The sequence below is a fragment of the Bos grunniens genome, chromosome 3 (assembly GCF_055505025.1).
Source record: "Bos grunniens cultivar Pamir isolate PY7600 chromosome 3, Bosgru_T2T1.0, whole genome shotgun sequence".
NCBI lineage: Eukaryota > Metazoa > Chordata > Mammalia > Artiodactyla > Bovidae > Bos > Bos grunniens.
Genome location: NC_141167.1, coordinates 67260273 through 67279158, shown reverse-complemented (window position 1 = coordinate 67279158; position 18886 = coordinate 67260273). Strand labels below are relative to the sequence as shown.

At 39.2% G+C, this 18886-nt stretch overlaps 1 protein-coding gene and 1 long non-coding RNA gene across 16 annotated transcripts in view; one reads left to right on the top strand and one right to left on the bottom strand.

Annotated features, from left to right (window-relative positions):
* The window catches only part of LOC147375767 (uncharacterized), a 148055-nt gene that overhangs the window by 112521 nt on the left and 16648 nt on the right, over window positions 1-18886 (bottom strand). Inside the window, exon 2 of one of the 2 annotated variants that reach the window (XR_015160462.1) lies at window positions 1524-2074. The exons of the other annotated variant lie outside the window; for it this stretch is intronic. This is a non-coding gene — a long non-coding RNA (uncharacterized LOC147375767). Of the gene's footprint in view, window positions 1-1523; window positions 2075-18886 lie in introns of those variants that run through there. 2 annotated transcript variants of the gene reach the window in all.
* On the top strand, window positions 164-16431 carry LOC147375768 (guanylate-binding protein 5-like). 14 transcript variants are annotated; one of them, XR_015160420.1, is made up of 12 exons: window positions 164-434; window positions 6690-6893; window positions 7410-7537; window positions 8684-8793; window positions 9051-9247; window positions 10026-10268; window positions 11514-11794; window positions 13084-13296; window positions 14172-14274; window positions 14582-14757; window positions 15846-16040; window positions 16199-16431. XR_015160420.1 is itself a non-coding variant. In XM_086391021.1 (12 exons), exons 3-12 carry the CDS (start codon window positions 6698-6700, stop codon window positions 16310-16312), a joined length of 1761 nt encoding a protein of 586 aa, XP_086247147.1. In that variant the 5' UTR covers window positions 194-434; window positions 772-828; window positions 6690-6697; the 3' UTR covers window positions 16313-16431. The 14 variants fall into 14 exon arrangements, 5 of the variants coding, with proteins under 5 accessions (XP_086247146.1, XP_086247148.1, XP_086247147.1 ...); XR_015160424.1 differs by having other exon boundaries at window positions 166-434; window positions 11346-11794; XM_086391021.1 differs by lacking the exon at window positions 15846-16040 and adding an exon at window positions 772-828 and having other exon boundaries at window positions 194-434.

The window sequence follows — 18886 nt, the reverse complement described above, 5'->3', positions numbered from 1 at the left end:
GTTATAATCACTGTTATTGTAGACTTACTGTGGCTTCTCACAGCCTTGAAGGCAGTTTGGAGAAGGAAAAAATGCAAATGATTTCAAAGTTCTCTTCCATGGACAATACGCAGTTTCTGGGAAATCAGTCCAAATACATTCAAACCAAGAAACTACGTCTGGAGTCATTTAGTCACTGAGTTTGGCTTTTGGTTTCAGTTTCCTTCAGCGACATTTCAAAAACCCCTTTCACGGTGAGTTTCCGTTTCATATTCTAATCCTTTGTCCTCTGGCAGAATGGGGTGAAGAGAAAAGAAATCCCTAGGATTGGTAAGGAAAAAAGATACCAGAAACCAACACAAATAAGCTAAGAGAAGGAGCAAGAACTCAAGTTTTCAATGAAGCAGCTTTCTTAACAGCTCCAAAAGATTTCTGCTACTGAATTTACAGTTAAGGTAATACCGGGGGAAGGGTGGGAAAATGTTTGCAAGGGTCAGGATGCTTTTTTGTGGAACAGTAGGAGAAAGAGAGGGTGGGACGAATTGAGAAAGTAGCATAACATATATACAATATCATGTGTAAAATAGATAGCTAGTGGGAAATTGCCGTATAACACGGGGAGCCCGGCCTGGTGCTCTGTGACAACCTAGAGGAGTGGGATGAAGGGAGGGGAGGGAGGCTCCACTGGGAGGGGCTATATATAAATATATATAAAATTATGACTGATTAGCATTATTGTATAGCAGAAACCAACACAACATTGTAAAGCAATTTTCCTCCATTTAATAATAGTCTGTTCATGGTACGATGCAGCTGAGCTCGATGTGGACTGTCAGAGCCCCGTTAAAGGTAAATTGTGGTGATGTCAGCCAGGCAGCAGAATTCATTGTCAGTTCCTTTTGTTTATGGTTGAATTAGACAGGAGCATGTTCGGGGACAGAGAGTGTGAAATGTCTTCATCCTGTTTTTCTTTCTTTGCCACCTTATGACTCATGGGGATTGTAACTGCCACTTAAATTATCTTTGTCTTTGATAAAACCTGATTAAGATCCTTCAAATTGCAGCCTGAAGTTTTCAAGAACTATGTATATTTCTTATTTTTATTATATTTATTTTCTTGAGAAACAACATTGAATGAGATGTAATGTAAAGGCTTGCTTACATTAAGAACAAAAGAGAAAAAAGGAAAAATGTTGAATCCCAGAATGTACAATGAAGCAAGGCTTCATGAAAATGGCTATACATTTTATTCCTAGTGTTCTACTTTGTTTGAAGATGGATTTCTTTGTTCAGAAAGAATCCTAAATTAATTAGCTTTGATTTCTTGACACCTTCTCATTCCTTAAGGCCTTTTGTGCTTTGTATTGTTTCTGCTACTCTATTGATTTTACTATTAAGAATCACTTAATATAACAGTAGCCCTCCTTGAGCACTTAAAACCGTCTGGCAATTTTGTTCACTCCTTGGAACTCTCTCCTCCTTTGAATGTATTATTGTTGTAGCCACGCATTCCGGAAAACAAACTCACTCAGAAGGGCAATGCAGATAGTGGAGTGCAGTTTATTACACCGGCAGGCCCAAGGCAGAGTCTCCTCTTAGCCAAGGACCCTGACTAGTTTTTTGTGAAAACCTTACATACCCTAAGTGCACAAACCCGCCTCCCCAATTCCCTGAAACTAGTCTGAACAAAGGAAAAAGAAAGATACAATCAAAGTTAACCCATGATTCACATGCCTTAAGCCTAGGTAGTTAACAATGGACAATTATCAATAGGCCTGTGGTCAGACCCTAATAAGCATAATAGAATGTATGATTCTATTAGGTTACACAGATAATTAGGGTATTCTTTAAGGCAGCGGAGAGTCTAGGTACAAGCCCTGGGGCTCTTCCTTCTGGGGGCCAGGTTTTCCAGTTGGTTTGTTGTTTCCATAGATACTGGGCATATAGCTCAAAGTCCACAGTCTGGCCCAAGATGGAGTCTTGCTTTCAAGATAGAGCCTGTTCTGTCTGTTTCCTCCTTCATTATCATGGCACATACTTTGCACATCTCCTTCTTGTTTGATTTCCATTTTTCTCCTTTATAAGAGCTTTTCCTCTACAAATTCAAGCCAAAAACAACACAGAGCAAAGTAAAGGCAAACAACAATAACAAAAGCACACATCATAAACTGAGTTATGATAGCAGAGCGACAGTTACACATGAGGCTCAAACACAATGAATCTGCAAAGATGTTTTGGAGGCTGGGTTATTCGATTAACATTAAAGATGCTACCCAGATAACATTTTCACATATAAAATACTTCCACTAGTATAAATACACGGCCCTGATGTTATTTATTAAGTGGCCTGAAAATTCAGACAAATTCATTTCCTTTCTCATTTCCTTTCTCATTAGTGACATTATCCCATAGCAAGAGATCTGATAAGCTCTCAAAATCTACAAATAAATTTTGATTGTTTATCTTCTGTTTTTCTAGATAATTGTTGTAAGTCAGGTCTCCATATCTTTCTAATTTAAAAATGATTGTGATTCCTGCTATAAACAAATCAGACAATAGGACTCAACAAACATAAGATGCCAATATTGCTTTGGAAATGGGTTAAAGTAAAAAGAGATCTGGCCTTTGGTAATGTAAAATTGTGTGGAATCCTCTCTTTTTGGATCTGGCTTGGACTGGGCATTTCTGGCTCCCGTGTCCTGGGGCTATGTCATTTGCAATGGATCTCTTATCTGCTCCCAAGCAGTTTCTATTTATTTGTCACCTGGATAATCTCTCTTCACACTTTTCAAAAAAAGGAATTTTTACATTAGCTAACAAGGGAATCCAGACCTTTTTATTGTAGGATATCCCTTTAAAAAAAGGCAAGCAGATGGTGAGATTTTAGCTTCTGTTGTAAATAATCGCTTTTAAAATGGAAGATAATCATTCTTTATAATATGGCAAGGCAGAAAAGCAAGCATTTGTTTACATTTCAGATAGCTTTAAAACTGTTTTATTGGGGATTCTTTAGGTTACAAGAATTAACATTAAGAAATTAGAAAGTAGTTGTTACAGTGAAGGCAGTTTGGGGAACCAGTTGGGGTGTCAGGGATACCAATTGATGATTTTCAATGGGCCATTCTGCAGAGCTATTAAGTCCAGACATACGAAACAAAAAAGAAAACACTGCTACAAGAGTTCTCAATTGCTAAAATTGAATCATATATATATATATACACATTCAAATATAACTTTTCAAATTATAGAAAGTGCCCTGAGTGAATAGGAAAAAAGGCTTTATTTTAGCAAGCAGCATCAAAATTATGAATAATAGAATTCAAGGAATCTCACACATATTTAGGTTTTTATACATTTTATTCCATAATCTGAATCTTATAATGATTAAGTGTTAAAATATTTTCCCTCACTTTCTCATTCATAAAATGGTCACTCATTGAAGTTTTGATTGAATAATACATATTAATAGTTATATAAAAATTCTTTAAAAGTGAAGCTTTAAAAAGTAAACAATTACTATTTGCTAGACAATGGTACTTAAGGACCTGGCAGGATTTACTTTAATGCACTTTGGCTGGACATAGTCCTAAATTAGAGAAAAGCAGGTTAATATTGGGTCAAGGAAAAAAGTGTAATAGAACAAATAGTGGTCATAAAGATTCAATCTGGGGACCCAGGGAGATACAAACTAAGAAACATAAGCAAGACAAAAGCCAATGGAGAAAAATGAGACTCAAACTAGCAGTAGTTTAGACTCAGAAAATGCTTTTCTATACATTCACCAAATACTTAAGAACCAGTGGGGCAGCATCTAGTAGAACTCTGAAGGGCCTCATTTCAGTTCAGTAGCTCAATCACGTACAACTCTTTGCAACCCCATGGACTACAAAACAGCAGGCTTCCCTGTCCATTACCAACTCCAGGAGCTTGCTCAAACTCACACCCATTAAGTTGGTGATGATGTCCAACCATCTCATCCTCTGTCATCCCCTTCACATCCTGCCTTCAATCATTCCCAGCATCAGGGTCTTTTCCAGTGAGTCAGTCTTCTCATCAGGTGTCCAAAGTATTGGAGTTACAGCTTTAGCATCAGTCCTTCCAATGAATATTCAGGACTCATTTCCTTTAGCATTGACTGGTTTGATCTCCTTGCAGTCCAAGGGACTCTCAAGAGTCTTCTCCAACACCCCAGTTCAAAAGCATTAATTTTTCAGTGCTCAGCTTTCTTCATAGTTCAATTCTCACATCCATACATAACTACTGGAAAAACCATAGCTTTGACTAGACAAATATTTTTCAGCAAAATAATGTCTCTGCTTTTTAATATGCTGTCTAGGTTTGTCATAGCTTTTCTTTCTTCCAGGAGCAAGCATCTTTTAATTTCATAGCTGCAGTCACCATCTGCAGTGATTTTGAAGCCCCCAAAATAAAGCCTCTCATTGTTTCCCCATCTATTTGCCAGAAAGTGATGGGACCAGATGCCATGATCTTAGTTTTCTGTATGTTGAGTTGTAAGCCAACTTTTTCACTGTCCTCTTTCACTTCCATCAAGAAGCTCTTTAGTTCTTTGTTTTCTGCCATAAGGGTGGTGTCATCTGCATATCTGGGGTTATTGATATGTCTTCCAGCAATCTTGATTCCAGCTTGTGCTTCAGCCAGCCAGGCATTTCACATGATGTACTCTGCATAGATGTTAAATAAGCAGGGTAACAATATATAACCTTGACATACTCCTTTCCCCATTTGAAACTAGTCTGTTATTCCATGTCCAGTTTTAACTGCTGCTTCTTGACCTGCATACCGATTTCTCAGGAGGCAAGTCAGGTGGTCTGGTATTCCCATCTCTTTAAGAATTTTCCACAGTTTGTTGTGATCCACGCAGTCAAAGGATTTGGCATAGTCAATAAAGCAGAAGTAGAAGAAGGCTGAGTCCTGAAGAATTGATGCTTTTGAACTGTGGTGTTGGAGAAGACTCTTGAGAGTCCCTTGGACTGCAAGGAGATCCAACCAGTCCATTCTGAAGGACATCAGCCCTGGGATTTCTTTGAAGGCAATGATGCTGAAGCTGAAACTCCAATACTTTGGCCACCTCATGCGAAGAGCTGACTCATTGGAAAAGACTCTGATGCTGGGAGGGATTGGGGGCAGGAGGAGAAGGGGATGACAGAGGATGAGATGGCTGGATGACATCACTGACTTGATGGACGTGAGTCTGAGTGAACTCCGGGAGTTGGTGATGGACAAGGGAGGCCTGGCGTGCTGCGATTCATGGGGTCACAAAGAGTCGGACATGACTGAGCGACTGAACTGAACTGAACTGAGATGTTTTTCTGGACCTCTTTCTTTTTCGATGATCCAGAGGATGTTGGCCATTTGATCTCTGGTTCCTCTTTCTTTTCTAAAAAGAGCTTGAACCTCTAGGAGTTCATGGCTTACGTACTGTTGAAGCCTGGCTTGGAGAATTTTGAGCATTATTTTGCTAGCATGTGAGATGAGTGCAAATGTGTGGTAGTTTGACGTTCTTTGGCATTGCCTTTTTTGGGATTGGAATGAAAACTGCCCTTTTCCAGTTCTGTGGCCACTGCTGAGTTTTCCAAATTTACTGGCATATTAAGTGCAGCACCTTAACAGCATCATCTTTTAGGATTTGAAATAGCTCAGCTAGAATTCCATCACCTCCACTAGCTTTGTTCATGTTGATGCTTCCTGAGGCCCACTTAACTTCGTATTCCAGGATGTCTGTCTCTAGATGAGTGATCACACCATCGTGATTATTTGGGTCATGAAGATCTTTTTTGTATTGTTCTTCTGTGTATTCTTGCCATCTCTTCTTAATATCTTCTGCTTCTGTTAGGTCCATATCATTTCGGTCCTTTATTGTGCCCATCTTTGCATGAAACTTTCCCTTGGTATCTCTAATTTTCTTGAAGAAATCTCTAGTCTTTCCCATTCTATTGTTTTCCTCTATTTCTTTGCACTGATCACTGAGGAAGGCTTTCTTATCTCTCTGTGCTATTCTTTGGAACTCTGCATTCAAATGGGTATACCTTTCCTTTTCTCCTTTGCCTTTCACTTCTCTTCTTTTTTCAGCTATCTGTAAGCTCTCCTCAGACAACCATTTTGCCCTTTTGTATTTCTTTTTCTTGGGGATGGTCTTGATCACTGCCTCCTGTACAATGTCATGAAACTCCATCCATAGTTCTTCCAGCACTCTATCAGATCTAATCCCTTGAATCTATTTGTCACTTCCACCCTATAATCGGAAGGGATTTGATTTAGGTCATACCTGAATTGTCTAGTGGTTTCCCAACTTTCTTCAATTTAAGTCTGAATTTTGCAGTAAGGAATTCATGATCTGAGCCACAGTCAGCTCCTAGTCTTCTTCTTTTTTTTTTTTTCTGACTGTATAGAGTTTCTCCATCTTTGGCTTCAAAGAATATAATGAATCTGATTTCAGTATTGACCATCTGGTGATGTCCATGTGTAGAGTCTTCTCTTGTGTTATTGGGTCTAGGACTTCTCTTATTTGAAGGGCTTGGACTTATTTATTATGACCCTTTTATCTATCTTTTTATTTATTATTATTCACTTATTCAGAAACTTAGACCATCTGGGGAGAAGTATGTCTACAGGTTGAGGAAGTAAAATGACTTTTCTCTGCTTTAAGAATAGAAACTTCAGTCTATCCCATGTCTTTCCTTGAACATCAGGTGACACCATGGACATAGCCCCATTGATTCACATGCCAGAACCCTTGTGCCTCATTGAGAACACTAATGGGCCACTGCTGGTTAATCCAGAAGCTCTGAAGATCCTGTCTGCCATCAGGCAGCCTGTTGCGGTGGTGGCTATCACGGGCCTCTACCGCACAGGCAAATCCTACCTGATGAACAAGCTGGCTGGGAAGAACAAGGGTGAGTGACACCAGCAGAGCCCAGCCAAGTCCCTTCTGTCCACCCACACTCCCTGCGTGCAGCACAGTGATGTGAGGAGAGGAAGTTAGAGACTTGGGAGGAATATTGAAAGCTAATGCTTGGCTCAAATTTAGCAAATGATCTTCTGGGAGATGAAAGGTAGAGTTCTGCTTCTGACATATCACCTCATTTTTTCCCTCAGTATCTACTTAAAAAAATTACAGTACTTTCCAATTATAAGAAGACATCAATGAAATAACTTCTACATGTGTATTTATAAGTGACTAAATTTTGATAGTATAATATTCTTGCAAAAAAAGAAATGTCAAATTTCCAGCCCTATGGTACTTGGCATTCTTATTATCGCATTCCTCTATTGTAATTCAGATCACAATACAGAGTTATATTTTCTGCCATATCCTCGCCTTGCTTTCCTTAAATGGTAGCTCACTGATTAAGACAGTCTCCAGTTTCCAGATCCACTCCTCTATTACAGCGTCTCAATTCCCCCTGTAGGATTCTCAGTTGGATCTACAGTGCAGTCTCACACGAAGGGCATCTGGATGTGGTGTGTGCCTCACCCCAAGAAACCAAACCACACCCTGGTTCTTCTTGACACTGAGGGACTCGGAGACGTAGAGAAGGTAAGGAACAAGAATTTCTTTTTAATCAACCTCCTCATCCCTGAACACTCTTTACATGGGGAGACTTTTTTTTTTTTACTTCTACTTGACCAGGGTATACGTTTTTTCCCCTTTTTGTTTTTAATAGTCAAATTTTAGAAACCTGAAGTGAGAAAAATAGGTGTGAAAGCCAGAATCACAATTGGGAGACTGTGCTAATGTGGAGCTAGGCAGTTAACCGAACTGAAGAGAGAGATGGTGCAAAAAAAGTCACCGTCATGAGTGACCCTGCAGAGGCCAGAGCTTAGCAGTGGGCTTCAGAGCAGCAGAACTTGAGTCCAAATCAGGATCCTAGTACTTGCAGCTCTTAAGACTTTGACAAGCAAGAATAAGTCTCCTCAAATCTCCTATTTCCCCTTTGGTCTCATCCATTTTATCATTTGCACAGGAGATGCATGTTATTTTCCCACTTCTATCTGGCAAGAAAAAAAGCCTTGATTTGTAGTACTTTCCAGTTTTCTAAGTGCTCCCATCACAGCTGACTCCAAGCTACCAAAGTGAAGTCACTAAACTCAAGGCTCAGAAAAGGTGTACACAACCGGCTGTTGTAAGCTGGTATGAGCTGGCTTGAGCACAAAACGGGATCTTTCCCTTGTACTTCTCTTGTTTTTCATGTCTTCATTTTGCTTTTGATTTACCACAATTCAAAATGATCCACCCATTTTTGCTTTAGTTTACTTACCTGTAACATAGAGACAGTGGTTAGCACCTTATTCTCACAGCATTGTTTTTGAGTATCAGATAAGATCAGTAATATGAACTTCCCTGTGTATAATAGTTACTCAATAAAATAGATGCATGTATTATGCATACAGACCAACTTTGTTTTACACAGTTGAAAATCTTGATTTTAACTACTCTGGTGACCTTCAGTAACTTTGACTATCGATTTTGCAAATACCTAACCAGTTACAAGAGGGACTGATAAGTTAACAAAATATGGTTTTATATAAAATTATCAATGCTAATGACAGAACTAAATTTCCCATGTTTCTCACAACCATTTTAGTTTGTCCGGTTTAACATTTGTAGATCAAGGGTCTATTTTTAGCAACTGCTCATATGGGAGTGCCATGAGCCATGACTGAAATTTATTCTGACTTCTAGGGTGACAAGACAAATGACACCCATATATCTGTACTGGCACTACTATTGTGTAGTACTTTTGTATACAACACCATGAACAAAATTGACCAGGGAGCTATCGACCTCTTGCAGTATCCTTTTGTGGCCCAGGATGGTACCAAAGCCAGAAAGAATTCCTCCATTCACCAGCTCATGAGTCCTTGTGTATCAAACACAAAGGTGAAAACACTGTGAACATTAAAAGAACAAGACAAAGTCCTTATGTTTACTGAATGAAATGGGGACTTGGTTACAACCCAAAGAGAATATAAAAGCATATAAAGGCATGGAATTAAATATGGCTCAGATGCAGTCCTATTTCCAAAAGTTTTCCTTAATTGCATCTCAGCTATGTGACAGAACTGTCACATCTGCTCAGAATAGATACCTCACCTAATCTTAACAGGGTAGATGATGCAGCTGACTTTGTGAGAATCTGTCCAGACTTAGTGTGGACTCTGAGAGATTTCTACCTTGGCCTGGAAGCAAATGGGCAACTCATCACAGCAGATGAATATCTGGAGAATTCACTGAGGCCAAAGCAAGGTAAGGGACTCCAATTTTGGAAAGAGGGAGAAAAATAGCACAAGAAGTTATCTCTTGTATGTTGCTGGTTAAACTTATAGTTTCTTATATTTACTCAGCTGACTAAACGACCACATAGTATTAATAATACTATGTATTAATAGTATTATATACATAGTATTAATAATACTATTAATAACAGTTAATAACTAAGTAGTTATTATAATTGATCAATAATAATTATTAATAATTATTTTAATCACTGTAATTAAATTAATTATTTTAATTAATTATTAATAATACTATTAATAATACACAATACTAATAATACTATTAATTGTATTGTTAATAATTAATACTATTAATTTAAACAAACTAATAAAGTCCATATTAAATTATATTATTCCCTGTTCTTGGAGCAAATTACTTTTCCATTTTCCTTTCCCTGGTTGATCACCTTTTAAGCTTTTGCTTTGGTTTGTGAAAATGTAGTGAAGTAAATAACATCAGGGAGTGAAAATGAAAGTCATTCAGTTGTGTTCGACTTTTTGTGACCTCTTGGACTGTACAGTCAGTGGGATTCTCCAGCCCAGAATACTGGAGTGGGTAGCCTTTCCCTTCTTCAGGGGATCTTTGTAACCTGGGATTGAACCCAGGTCTCCCACATTGCAGGCAGATTCTTTACCAGCTAAGCCACAAGGGAAGCCCAGCATCAGGTAGAGGGCATATTTATTTGTGGGAAATAGATTAAAATGAATGTTAATTTGATACTAAATAAATCCTATTTTTCCCTCCAAAGGCACCAACCAACATCTTCAAAATTTTAATCTGCCCCGTCTGTGTATACAGAAATTCTTTCCAGTAAAGAAATGCTTCATTTTTGACTTGCCCACTCACCAGAAGAAGCTTGCCCAGCTTGAGACACTACATAATGATGATCTGGATCCTAAGTTTGTACAACAAGTGGCAGAATTCTGTTCCTACATATTTAGCAATTCCAAGACTAAAACTCTTTCAGGAGGCATCAAGGCCAGTGGATCTCGTGAGTACCTTTTCAAGGGTTTTCCTTCAATTCAAAATAGAGACTGAGAGCACTGTTCCTTCCACTGTCAATGCTAAAAATGCATAGTTAGATACTACCAAGAAAATCATAGGTATCATATTTATTAAATATTTCCAAAAATATTTCTAGATGTTTTTAGTAATGCTTGCAAAATAAGATAAAATAGGAAGAATAATCTGAAGAAAATGTCAAGTTAAAAAAGTTCTGCCTATAAACGATCCACTGTTGAACTAGACTAACCCACATGGGTTGGCAGCACTTATTCCACCAATACAGTGAGTACTTGTTAAGTGCCACAGCCTTAGATAGGCAGAAAATGGGAAGACATACATTGTAGAAATGGAACATATTTAACATAAACATTAAACAAACAGATGCCCAGATTGTCTAAAACCCTTCAAGAAATCTAAGCAGACTTCTCAATCCAATTGTTCCTAAATACTCTATGTCTTGGAACTTTGTAAATTATTGTGTGTTAGTCACTCAGTCGTGTCCAACTCTTTGCGACCCCAAGGACTATAGCCCACCAGGCTCCCCTGTCCATGGAATTTACCAGGCAAGGATACTGGACTGGGTTGCCATTTCCTTCTCCAGGGCATCTTCCCAACCCAGGGATCGAACCCGGGTCTCCTGCATTGTAGGCAGATGCTTTACAGTCTGAGCTAGGGAAGTCCGTATTGTAAATTATTGCTACAATCTAAAGGGAAGATGAGTGGAAACACAAGGAGGCAAAGGATGAGGATAAACAGGAAAGTTCCAAAAAAGAGTAAGGTGACCTGGTCTAATTTGCCTACTTTGTGCTTTTTCAGGTGAGGGTAACACTCACCAGCTTTACATGTTCAAGTGGATGACAAAAGGGAATTTTGAAGGGAATAGAAATCTGAGGAAGAGAGAAAGAAAGGGAAGAGTAAACAGGCAAAAGGTCTACAGTATTCTAAATAAATGAATACACACAACTTTGTATAACCATCTCCTCATTGCTCAATTAGAAAGTGATGAAATGTAGGTCATCACACAAATCTTCAATTTTCTCCTTTGAACACTTTCTTTTCTCAGAGAATGAAAGATCTGTCTTCTTGATCACATAATTTCCCAAAGGAACTTACTTGGGCCATTTGAACACTGTGCAGAAGGCTGAATATGCTAAATTAACATTTTCAGAATTAGTTCAGAGCATGTCCTTTTTCTCTGCAAATAATTCAAGCATCTCTTCCCCCTGTGAAGATCTAGAGAACCTAGTGCAGACCTATGTCAATGCCATCAACAGTAGGGATCTGCCCTGCATGGAAAGTGAAATCCTGACCTTGGCCCAGATTAAGAACTCAGCTGCAGTGCAAAAGGCCATTGCCCATTATGACCAGCAGATGGGCCAGAAGCTGCAGCTGCCCACAGAAACCCTTCAGGAACTGCTGGACCTGCACAAGGCCAGTGAGAAAGAGGCCATTGAAGTCTTCATGAAGAACTCTTTCAAGGATGAGGACCAAGGGTACCAGAAAAAATTAGAGGTAATTAAGTTTTTTTGCTATAGCTCATGGGACTTAGAGGCAATAAATGGAGAAGGCAATGGCACCCCACTCCAGTACTGTTGCCTGGAAAATCCCATGGATGGAGGAGCCTGGAAGGCTGCAGTCCATGGGGTCGCTGAGGGTCGGACACGACTGAGCGACTTCACTTTCACTTTTCACTTTCATGCATTGGAGAAGGAAATGGCAACACTCCAGTGTTCTTGCCTGGAGAATCCCAGGGACGGGGGAGCCTGGTGGGCTGCCGTCTATGGGGTCACACAGAGTCGGACACGACTGAAGCGACTTAGCAGCAGCAGCCGCAGCAGCAGGGGCAATAAAAGGCAAAATGTTGCTATGCAATACAAAACGTGGACTTAAGAAAAACAATTCTTACTAGACTGAGAGATAATGACTATCACTTGTGTGACCAAGATTTCACTATTATTCTGAAGACAAGTAACAACAAAAAGCATATAACTACCCTGGACCCAACTGTTGTTGTCATTATTTAGTCTTAAGTCATGTCCTACTTTTTGCAACCCCATGGACTGTAGCCCTCCTGGCTCCTCTGTCCATGGGTTTTCCCAGACAACAGTACTGGAGTGGGTTGCCATTTCCTTCTCCAGGGAATCTCTTCCCAACATAGGGATCGAACCCACATCTCCTGCATTGCAGGTAGATTCTTTATTACTGAGCCACCAGGGAAGCCCCTAGACCCTGTAGATTCTGAAAGTTTCACACACAGATAACTCATCTTATTATGTTACACCCATGGATGAGTTTTTCAAAGCAATCTTATCCCTTAAAAAATTGTATTCATAAAGTATTAACTTTCCTTTTTTATTAATCAAGCATACAGAATTGCCAAACGCTCTACTAAAAGATTATCTCCTCAGGTTTAATAGCATATGCTCATTATTCAGGCCAATTATCCATTCTACCTCCTCACTGGAAATCCCAGACCCAATATAATATTGAAACAATAGTAACACAGTAGGTTGCATTTAAAATTAGGGCTTGAGGCTAGAGATCTGTAGTCTGAAGATTCTATCTAAAGTAGAAGAGGCAAAAGAAAGGGATGTCCAGAGACTTCAGATACAAAAGTAAAGTCACTTTTCTACAGTGTATTATCCATGGAACTTTTTTACAATAGGTTTGGTAGAAAGAATATAGTATTGCTTGTAGTCTTTGAATTCCCAGAAAAAATACAGAGATTCTCTTTGTGAATCATTTCTAAAAATACTGAAGTGTTGGTAATACCTTTTCCATGGGCCTTTGTCCCCTTAAAGATGCAGCTAGCAGCCAAACAGAATGACTTTCATAAACGAAACTTGGAGGCATCACAGAATCATTGCTCAGCTTTACTTCAGGATATTTTTCATCCTCTAGAAGAAAATGTGAAGCAAGGGGTTTATTCAAAACCCGGGGGCCATTGTCTCTTCATTCAGCAGAGAGACGAGCTGAAGGCAAAGTACAATCAGGAGCCCAGGAAAGGAATACAGGTATCCTTGGTTTTATGTATTAATTATGGGGGGCTTGTTGGGGGGGTACTTATTTGAAAACTCAATGACGACAGGAAGAATAATAATTGTGGAATTGAACTAGACTTTTGTGATGAAAGTGAAAGAAGAGAGTGAAAAAGTTGGCTTAAAGCTCAACATTCAGAAAACTAAGATCATCGCATCTGGTCCCATCACTTCATGGGAAATAGATGGGGAAACAGGGGAAACAGTGTCAGATTTTATTTTGGGGGGCTACAAAATCACTGCAGATGGTGACTGCAGCCATAAAATTAAAAGATGCTTACTCCTTGGAAGGAAAGTTATGACCAACCTAGATAGCATATTCAAAAGCAGAGATATTACTTTGCCAACAAAAGCCCGTCTAGTCAAGGCTATGGTTTTTCCAGTGGTCATGTATGGATTTAAGAGTTGGACTGTGAAGAAAGCTGATTGCCAAAGAATTGATGCTTTTGAACTGTGGTGTTGGAGAAGACTCTTGAGAGTCCCTTGGACTGCAAGGAGATCCAACCAGTCCATCCTAAAGGAAATCAGTCCTGGGTGTTCATTGGAAGGACTGATGCTGAAGCTGAAACTCCAATACTTTGGCCACCTGATGAGAAGAGCTGACTCATTGGAAAAGACTCTGATGCTGGGAGGGATTGGGGGCAGGAGGAAAAGGGGACGACAGAGGATGAGATGGCTGGATGGCATCACTGACTCGATAGATGTGAGTTTGAGTGAACTCAGGAGTTGGTGATGGACATTGAGGCCTGGCGTGCTACAATTCATGGGGTCACAAAGAGTCGGACACGACTGAGCAACTGAACTGAACTGAATCATTTTTTACTTCTGATTATATTTTTTCGGGTTCTTAGGCTGAGGAAGCTCTTCAGAAATATTTAGAGTCCAAGGAGTCTATGAGTGTTACCATTTTGCAGACAGACCTGGCTCTCACAGCAATGGAAAAGGAGATCGAAGGTGAGGAAAAAATGGGGAAAAAAAATGCAACACAGAAATTCTACACATTTTAAGTTAATTTGACCTGGTTAAACCTGGGATCATTAAACTAGAGCTAGAATGGCAAAGATGTACCATTCTTAGCTCCTCAGTCTATACCTGAATAGAGCATATACCCTCAGCTATCATATGATTACATGCAGGGAGAAAAAATGACCAAGGAAATTTTACCTATGAAGTAGCGGCAATAACAAATAAGGGAGTGGGGGCAGAAGGAAGGGTACTTTAATCCTAGACAGGTTTGTCATTTTCTTCCTCTCCGAGGTAGGTATAACAGAAGAGTTTATAAAGGCTGAAGCACAAAGGCTGATGGAAAGTCTAATGCAGCATCAGCAAATGATGGAGTCCAGGAAGATATTCCATCAGGAACAAGTGAGACTAATGGAGACAAACAGAGTATACCAGGAGGCACTGCAACAGAGGGCCATGGAACGTCAGCTCCAGGTACTCATCAATTATTTCATCTCTGGATTTTAATCACACTCCCCTCTCTGTATCAATGAGAACACGAAGCACCAACAACATGGAAGAGGCAGCATAAGACTGTAGCCTAGGGCAAAGACTCTGGAATCAAATAGTGTGGGTGAGAAACCCAGCTCCACCTTACTAAATATATTGTTTGGAGATAGTTATATTAATATTACTTACTTTATAGGGCTATTTTGAAGCTTAAATGAGTCAATATTTGAGTTTAGAATGGTGCTTGGCACAGCATAAGCACTATAATTTGTTAAGCAAAATCCAAGGACATTTCTAACCCACAGTAATTAGTCTTTTTGTTATTTTGTTCATTTTTCTAGCTAGTCTTTTCCTTTGGTCATAGATTACCTTGTTAAATTAATCTCATATTACTATGTCCAAACCCCTGTCTTTACCTTAATTGTTACTGGTTCTGAAGGCCTTTAACTTGCAGAGTTTGTTTCATCCAGTCCTCTGCTATTATTATCACTCAGTTGGCAGTAGTTCCCATCTACCAAGCACTGTACAAAGCACCATACATACATTCTTTAACCTAGTCTATTCAGTGAATCAGGGCCACTATGCCCCCATCTTTCTGATCAGAAAAATTAAGTTCCAAAGAGATAATTAATGCCACTATCACACAGCCTAGCAAATTATCAAAACAGCCTTCCCAGTGAGTGGGATCTGCAATGCTTTCATATCTACAAACCTAGTCGTACATTCTTCTGTGAGCACCCTTAGGAGACAAAGGGCATCCTCCCCATCATGGCTGATCTACCTGTAGGTTCTTGTTTTCCAAGAACTGTTTCAAGACAATTTTGAGATTACAGACCCACACCGAAGGGCAGTATTTTCAATCTAGGGGTTCGGATCTCATTCTTTCCTTCTATTTTAACCCCATGACTGTGGAGACATGGAACAAATTCCCTTATCTAAGGCTCAGAGTCATCACCTGATTGAGGATATCACCTAGACCACCCAGTTGAACTTTTGTATTGAGTTATAGTTATGATATTCATAATGGATAAAATGTGCATTTTACTAATTTCAACCTCTCCTTGTAATACTAGATCTGATGTTCCTTTGTGTGTACATGAGAACTGAAGTCAAGATGTGATTCAGATTGCTTCAGGACAAAGGGAGAAGGGGCCTTAGGATATAATTCTTGGGATACCAATATTTCAGGGATTGAGAGATGATGTTTCTGCAGCTATAGAAACAGACCGGGAAGAAGAATTACACAAGTAGGAAACCAAGAGTAAGAGGTAAAATGGATATGAATGGAAAGGAGGAATTAGGGACTATCTTTTACTACTGATTGTTTAAAATAAGTAAGGGAAAGTCAGTGACTGGGACTTTCCATAAACAATGATCTGGACACCACTTTTTGCTCAGCTCTTTCATTTTATGTATCACTCTTTAGGAAGAGGTTAAAAAGCTCAAGGAGAAATTGCAAGCTGAGAACAGAAAACTTCATGACGAACTCCAGAATCTTCCAAGGAATGACTCACCAGATGATACATGCCTCTTACTCTAAAGAGCTAAACACTAGAATTTCATTTACTTGTTCATTTTCACTGAAGACACAAAGGAACAAGAAGCTATAAAACTTGACACAATCATCATTTAAATAAACTTCATGATATTTATATTGAACTTTTGTATTGAATTATTAAGTTATGATACTCAATGGGTAAAACTTGCATTTTACTAATTTCTTAGTAAATGCACCAATAGTTTAAGTATTGATTGCTTCCTTAAAAAGATTATGACTTTTATTATAAGGGACAATTTATCATCACCTCTTGGCAGTGATATTGGGCAGGTTCTATCAGGGAAACTTTCTCTTGAACCTCTAATTTTCCCTATTTTTCTCAGTGGGGATTGGAAGTGACCTGGAGTGGGGAGTGTTTCTATAATAACCCAAGTCACATGGGTCTTGACTGAACTCAGGTGGACGTCACTTTTGCCAAATGGTTTCATGCTGGAGGCCATCAGGGAGAAGCATCGATGATAAAAAACAACAAAAGCTAACCTAGCTTCTTAGTGCAGACAGTATACAATGAATGGTTCCCAACTGGATGGAGGACACTCAGTTTATGGGCAATTATATGATTCCTGGTCATGGTTGGTAGACGATCTGCTTAGATTATTCTAAGCTATAAGCAAATAACATCATAATGAAACACAAGTACTCTAGAAGATGGAAAGAACTACCAGCATGGAAATTATGTCAAAAGCTGAAAAGCTAAAAAAGTCTAACCTTCCTTCTATCCTCACCAAGGGGATAACTTAAATAGGATATTTTATATTATGAACCAATTACTATTGGATTTTGTTTATAATCCTTTAAGTCTGTAAATAAACAGTATAAGGAATGCAACATAATGTGACAAACAATATGATAGGGCTTATTTAATTTTAAGCCCCAAATGTTGGCATTTAATTTTGAGGCTTGCTTACAGTACTAAAATTAAATGAGTGTAATTGCTTGCAATCATATATGAAAACATACAGATTTTTTAAATTAAAAACTATAGGTTATAAAAATATATGCATATGTATATATATTTTAACTGTAAATAACCATAAAGTTTTTTAAAAATAATTCTACCACTTTGGCTTTTTTTCTCCCAGTAGTTACATCTTCAGGGATTTCAGTATTTCTGTAAAATGACTGAAAATAATTTTAACAGCAAAAAATTAAATATTTTCTTATACATTTTATTGGAGAAGGCAATGGCACCCCACTCCAGTACTCTTGCCTGGAAAATCCCATGGACAGAGGAGCCTGGTGGGCTACAGTCCATGGGGTTGCAAAGAGTCGGACATGACGAGTGACTTCACTTTCCTTTTTCCCTTTCATGTACTGGAGAAGGAAATGGCAACCCACTCCAGTGTTCTTGCCTGGAGAATCCCAGGGACGGGGGAGCCTGGTGGGCTACCGTCTATGGGGTCGCACAGAGTCAGACATGACTGATGAGACTTAGCAGCAGCAGCAGCATACATTTTATTTCCTTTTTGTTTCTTTATCTCCAGTAAAATCAGCTCAGTACAGTCATCAGTCATGTCCAACTCTTTGTGATCCCATGGTCTGCAGCATGCCAGGCTTTACTGTCCATCACCAACTCCTGGAGCTTATTCAAACTCATATCCATTGACTTAGTGATGCCATCCAACCATCTCATTCTCATTCCCTGTCATCCCCTTCTCCTCCAACCTTCAATCTTTCTCAGCATCAGGGTCTTTTCCAATGAGTTGGTTTTCCACATCAGGTGGCCAAAATACTGGAGTTTCACTTTGGCATCATTCCTTCCAATGAATATTCAGGACTCATTTCTTTTAGGATTGACAGGTTGGATCTTCTTGCAGTCCAAGGAACTCTCAAGAGTCTTCTCCAAAACCACAGACCAAAAGTATCAATTCTTTGGTGCTCAGTTTTCTTTAGAGTCCAACTCTCACATCCATACATGACCACTGGAAAGACCATAGCTTTGACTAAATGGACCTTTGCTGGTAAAGCAATGTCTCTGTTTTTTAATATGCTATCTAGGTTGGTCATATTTTTTTTTTTCCAAGGAGCAAGCATCTTTTAATTTCATGGCTGCAATCACCATCTGCAATGATTTTGGAGCACCGCCCCCCCTCCCCCACCCCGCCAAATAAAATCTTTCACTATTTCCATTGTTTCCCCATCTATTTGCATGAAGTGATAGGACCAGATGCCATGATCTTAGTTTTCTGAATGTTGAGTTTTAAGTCAGCTTTTTCACTCTCTTCTTTCACCTTCATCAAGAAGCTCGTTAGTTCTTTGCTTTCTGCCATAAGGGTGGTGTTATCTGCATATCTGAGGTATTGATATTTCTCCTGGTGATCTTGATTCCAGCTTGTGCTTCATCCAGTGCAGTGTTTCTCATGATGTACTCTGCACATAAGCACATAATAAGCAGAGTGACAATATACAGCCTTGACGTACTCCTTTCCCAATTTGGAAGCAGTCTGTTGTTCCATGTCCAGTTCTAATTTTGCTTCTTGACCTGCATACAGGTTTCTCAAGAGGCAGGTCAAGTGGTCTGGTATTCCCATCTCTTGAAGAATTTTCCACAGTTTG